Raw genomic sequence first — 5,232 nt, 5'->3', positions numbered from 1 at the left:
TTTTTTTTTTTAAAGGCCCAAAAAATAAATTTTTTGCAAAAAAATTTTTTTTTTTTTTTTTTTTTTTTTTTTTTTAAGCACTTTGGCTGCTTTTGGAAGCAGTAGAAACCCAAACGGAAGCACAAAAACACACAAAATGTGAATCTTTGCATAATGCGTCCCCTTCGAAAAGCGTAAAAAACAGCCAGGTCAGTTTAAAAAAAAAAAAAGTGCAGAATAGATTTATTTCTAATCTGTGACCTCCCGTGTCTCTGCAGAGTCGAGGTTTCAAAGCGTGAAGCAGGCGCTGCACACCGCCATCCCCGAGTGTCTCCTGTCCAGAGACGCTGAGCAGGCGTCCATCCGCTCCTTCCTGGAGGACAACGTGCTGCAGCGAGTCCCCAGCAGCCTCTACATCTCAGGGGCCCCGGGGACCGGAAAGACCGCCTGCCTGAACTGCATCCTCCAGGAGATGAAGGTGAGTTGGGGCAGATTATTCTACCCAGTTTTAATCTGCTTGTCCTTATTTTGTCCTCTGTAACATGTTCGGGTTTTTTCCGTCCTCCAGTCTGAGCTCGCAACGGTAAAGACGGTGGTGGTGAACTGCATGAGTCTGCGGAGTTCCCACGGCATTTTCCCGCTGCTGGCCTATAAGCTGAAAGCAGCCGGTGGACAGAGCGGCCTCCAGAGGTTCCTGACTGCCCCGGGGCCCACAGTGTGAGTTTCTGCTTTCTAAAACTTTAGTTGCTTTTTGACGACGGAGAACTGGTACCAGACTGAACAAACAAACAAAAAATAATTGATTATGAGAAAAGTTGTGATAATACTTGAAGAAAAAGTTGCACTAAAGTGAAAATAGTCATGACAATTCATGAAAACACGGTAATGTGTGAACAAAAGGATAAGTGGAAAAAGTTTTACTATTGCAAGAATAAAGTCACAATAATATAATATGATTTCTTTCTTTCATTCTATATTTCTTTCTTTTTGTTGGGTAAAGATCTTGAGTTTGATCTTTAATCTTTGTCCTCTCAGGCTCCTGGTTCTGGATGAGATGGACCAGCTGGACAGCAAAGCTCAGGACGTCCTCTACACCATCTTTGAATGGCCGTATTTGCCGCGGTCCCGTCTCTGTCTCATCGGTAGGAGTTTGGCCCACAGCATGCCTCACCTTCCACCATGCGACCTTCACACTGACTTCATGTCTTCCTGCAGGCATTGCCAACGCTTTGGACCTGACGGATCGCATCCTGCCCAGACTGCAGGCTCAGACTCACTGTCGCCCCTCGCTGCTGCACTTCGCTCCCTACAGCCGACAGGAGCTGAGCGCCATCATACAGGACAGACTGTCGAAGGTTGGTCCAGTTCTGTTGGTATCACCAGCGTCTCTCCATGTCTCGGCTCGTCTAACTGGAGTTCTGCTTTGGTTCTGAAGGTTTCGGCCGAGGGTCTGCTGGACGCATCGGCTGTTCAGTTCTGTGCCAGGAAGGTATCGGCTGTGTCCGGAGACGCCAGAAAGGCTCTAGACATCTGCAGGTAAACATCGGTAATAATGACCCGAGTCTGGAACGCCAGAGAAAATGGCTGACGTAACGCCGTGTCTTCCCAGGAGAGCGGTCGAGATTGCAGAAGCTGATGAAAGACAGAAGGCCTCCGCTAAAGGTAAGGTCACCTGGGGTCATCAGAGTAAACTTGGTAACCAGCTACAGCTGAAATTATCAGATTATTTGTGATTAATCGATTGTTCAAACATTCATCAACTAATTTAGTAACTCATTGATCTTCATCTTCTACCCAGAACTCCACATGTTGCTGCAATTTAGACATTAATATGTTTCTCTTATTTAAAATGGAATTTAATTGCTTTTTTTTCTATTGTTTTTTCTAATATTGTATAAAAAAGGCGCAAGTGGCAGTTATTTTTATCCGATTAATCGTCAGAGTGTTCGTTTAGTAAAATAATTGTGACTGAAACTGAGTTTGTCTGCCTGCAGCGTCTTTGGTCGGCCTCCCTCAGGTGGCGAGGGTTTTGTCAGAGGTTTACGGCGACCGCATGGCGTCGCAGAGCGGCGGTTCGGATGGAGAGAGTTTCCCTCTGCAGCAGAAGCTGCTGGTTTGCTGCCTGCTGCTGCTCATCCGCAAAGGGAAGAGCAAAGAGACGAACCTGGGGAAGGTAAGATGGAGATCCTACGAGCATGACTCAAGGTCGTCAGGTTAAAAGATACTGAATCGAAATGTAAAGTGTTGCACTGCAAAAATACAAAATCTTACCAAACCTTACTTTTCAGAGCAAATATCTTAGTTTTGCAAGATATAGGAGATTGTTTTAAGTCAATAATTCCTTAATATTGATGAAAAAGTGCTAGTTCCACTGGCAGGTAATTTCACTTATATGGGAAAATATAAAGGAAATGACTGGCAGGTTATTTCAATCTTCTATATCTCGCTGAAAAGTTACTTCCAAGTTAGTTTTGACTTAGGAAAACTCATCATTAATGAATGATGACAGAAAAATGGTTTTCCAGTGGAAGTTGTTTCTTAACTACTAGCACATTTAGCAGCGAGTACATGTCGTTGATTAACAGCACCAAGACCCTCCTCCAGCCTTTGATTGGTTGTTTTTTTTCTGGAGCCATCCATTTCTTCAGATGGCAATAGTAGCTCAGGGAGAAAGTTGAGATGAATCTTTTCACAGATTATCTGTCTCACAACAAACTGATGACATTTTGACAGTTTTAACAAAATGTATAAAAATCTAAACATTATAAAAGTTACACACTGCAGCTTTAATTCGGTGTGATGTAATTAAAAGGATCTACTAAAGGCACCACCCACTGCTTCCAGCTTTACTTCTTCCTCATCCTACGTCTCTGCTGAGCCTCTGCAGTCTAATTGTGTGAATTATGAGTTTTAAACGACCCTGCTTTTCGTTTCAGCTCCATGAGGTTTACAGCCGCCTGTGCGCCCAGAGGCAGGTGTCTGGAGTCGGGCAGGGCGAGTGTTTGGCACTGTGCAGCCTGCTGGAGAGTCGGGGAATCTTCGCTCTGAAGAAGGCCAAAGAGGCTCGTCTCACTAAGGTACAAAACTCTCTGAACAACAACGTTCAAATGTTATTTAAAGGAGCCTTAGAATATGATTAAAGTGGATGCATTGTACAAAATTCGCATTTTGGATGTTTTTGTATTTCCATTTGGGTTTCTAAAAACAAAACAAAAACAAATTCCCAAGCACTTAATTAAAAAACACCCAACGAGTTTTTGTCAGTAAGTTCGTGTTTTGGTGTCTGGAAATTGAGCCGTTTCAAAAACCTCCTGCACATTGAGGAGCTTTCAGGGGACCCTGTGCTGTTGCCTAGCAACCCTGTCTGAGCCCAGCCCTGTTGCCTAGCAACCCAAGAGGAGTTCCAGCGCAGCGCTGCCAGATTGGACGGGTTTATTTTTTTGAACATGTTGGATTGGGGAAAAATAGTTTTGGTTGCCTTTCACAACATTTGATTTTAGAAAACATTCATTCACAAAACCTTTATATTTTTTCAAAATATACAGGTTTTAGTTCATTTTTTTAAAAAATCTGTCAAAAGTGGCATCTATAATTGTGACTGGTTAATCAAATGTCATTATATAGAGGTACATCTTTCTGATTTTAAGATGATAAAAAATATCTAATTTTGTTCCAAGAATTTGGTGTTTTCACGTCCTAGAAAGTCTGAGTTTGTGCTATAAACTCAGATCTGTCAACCTTTCCAGCACATTTGGTGAGCTGGTTTGTTTGTTCTTATTACTGAACTCTTCTTTTTTTTTTTTCAGGTGTTCCTGAAAATTGATGAAAAAGACGTAGAAAACGCTCTGAAGGACCGAACGCTTCTGGGCAGCATCCTGGCTGCAGGGCTTCCCTCGTGATCCCTCATCAATTATAAAGTTTTTAAATTATGTTTTACTTTTTAAAAATTATTTTAAAGATGTTTCCTTTAAAAAGGAAATGCTTGCACTTTTTTAGATGACTGCTCAGTTATTTTGAGGTGGATTCATTGGTTTTTAAATGTTCTGTTTTTGTTTTTTTTTTTTTGTATGCTGTAAATAAATAGATTTACAGACATGAAGTGTTTTATTAATTTTTCTGGGTTTTCCTTCAGAGCTGGATCTATTTCTGTCCTCTGAATTAGCTCAGCCTTTAACCTGATTGGATTAAAGGAGGCTGAGATCGGCCTGACTAAGCTGCAGAAACCAAAGTGTTCACACAGATGAGAACCAAAGCAGCAAAACTGGTTTTGTCCTGGCAAAATTTTGGAAGCAAACTTGGTAAAAAAAATAATAATGATGTGTGACTAAACATGCAGGTTGTACCTATGCAGCCTGGAAAACTGTGACTTGATTTCAGTATTTTTAAAACTCTACATAATAGGAATTGAGCAAACAGACCTGAGATTTTATGGCTAAATTTAATGGTACTTGTTTCAATAATATTTTGGTAATGGTGTGCAGCCCTGCCCTAAAAACAGGGATCATGTTCCTAAAAATAAAACTTATAAATAATTGCTTTACTGGTTGCACTGGAGTGTAGTGGTGTTAACAGAAGAGAATATTTAATTTTATGTGGTTTGCATTAGAATAAAACATGCTGGACTCTGGGATCCCTCAGGGATGTGTGCTCAGTCCTCTGCTTTTTAAACACATGGAAATCCATTCTTCCATCATTTTCTTCTGATTAACAGGTCCAGTCAAGTTTATTTGTACAGAACATTTCAGCAACAGGCTTTATAATAAAAACATAACATAACCAATTATGAAGCAACAAACATTACATCAATATTTTCAATGTTTCAATTATTAATCAAAGATGACTAATCAGGGAAGTTTTTTTTAGTCTAGATTTAAATGGAGTGTTTTTTTTCTGGAAGTTTGTTCAGCAACATTCTTGATCAGCCAATTTTATTTATTTAGACAAACCTGTGAAGACATTGTTGCAGTAATCAATGTGACTAAAGATAAACACGTTCACGTGTTTCCCTGGAGCTTAATTTGACATTAGTCCTTTAATTGTACAAATGTTCAGGTGATAGAAGGCCGACTTTGTAACTGTCTTTATGTGGCTCTAAATGTTCAGAGCTAAGTGCATTATTACACCCATATTTTGGGCCTGATCACTGATTCCTAGCTGTAACATTCACAATTTACAGATAGTGTTCTCAGATCAAAAATAAACAAAATTAGTCAAATGTTTACAGAAATGAGTACATGTGGAAATAATCAAAAT

At 40.3% G+C, this 5,232-nt stretch overlaps 1 protein-coding gene across 1 annotated transcript in view; it reads left to right on the top strand.

The window, feature by feature from the left end:
• cdc6 (cell division cycle 6 homolog (S. cerevisiae)) overlaps window positions 1-4,076 on the top strand; it is an 11,798-nt gene extending 7,722 nt beyond the window's left edge. The window contains exons 4-12 of the mRNA XM_015049873.1: window positions 258-457; window positions 548-696; window positions 1,015-1,121; window positions 1,195-1,334; window positions 1,415-1,515; window positions 1,589-1,641; window positions 1,974-2,152; window positions 2,916-3,056; window positions 3,786-4,076. Of these exons, the coding sequence (XP_014905359.1) occupies window positions 258-457; window positions 548-696; window positions 1,015-1,121; window positions 1,195-1,334; window positions 1,415-1,515; window positions 1,589-1,641; window positions 1,974-2,152; window positions 2,916-3,056; window positions 3,786-3,878 (1,163 nt within the window). The 3' untranslated portion in view covers window positions 3,879-4,076. The remainder of the gene's footprint in view (window positions 1-257; window positions 458-547; window positions 697-1,014; window positions 1,122-1,194; window positions 1,335-1,414; window positions 1,516-1,588; window positions 1,642-1,973; window positions 2,153-2,915; window positions 3,057-3,785) is intronic.
• Window positions 4,077-5,232: the final 1,156 nt, after the last annotated feature.

Source organism: Poecilia latipinna, unplaced genomic scaffold, assembly GCF_001443285.1.
Source record: "Poecilia latipinna isolate Pla-1442-1.1 unplaced genomic scaffold, P_latipinna-1.0 Scaffold963, whole genome shotgun sequence".
Lineage (NCBI taxonomy): Eukaryota > Metazoa > Chordata > Actinopteri > Cyprinodontiformes > Poeciliidae > Poecilia > Poecilia latipinna.
This window is presented reverse-complemented; position numbering and strand designations above follow the sequence as displayed.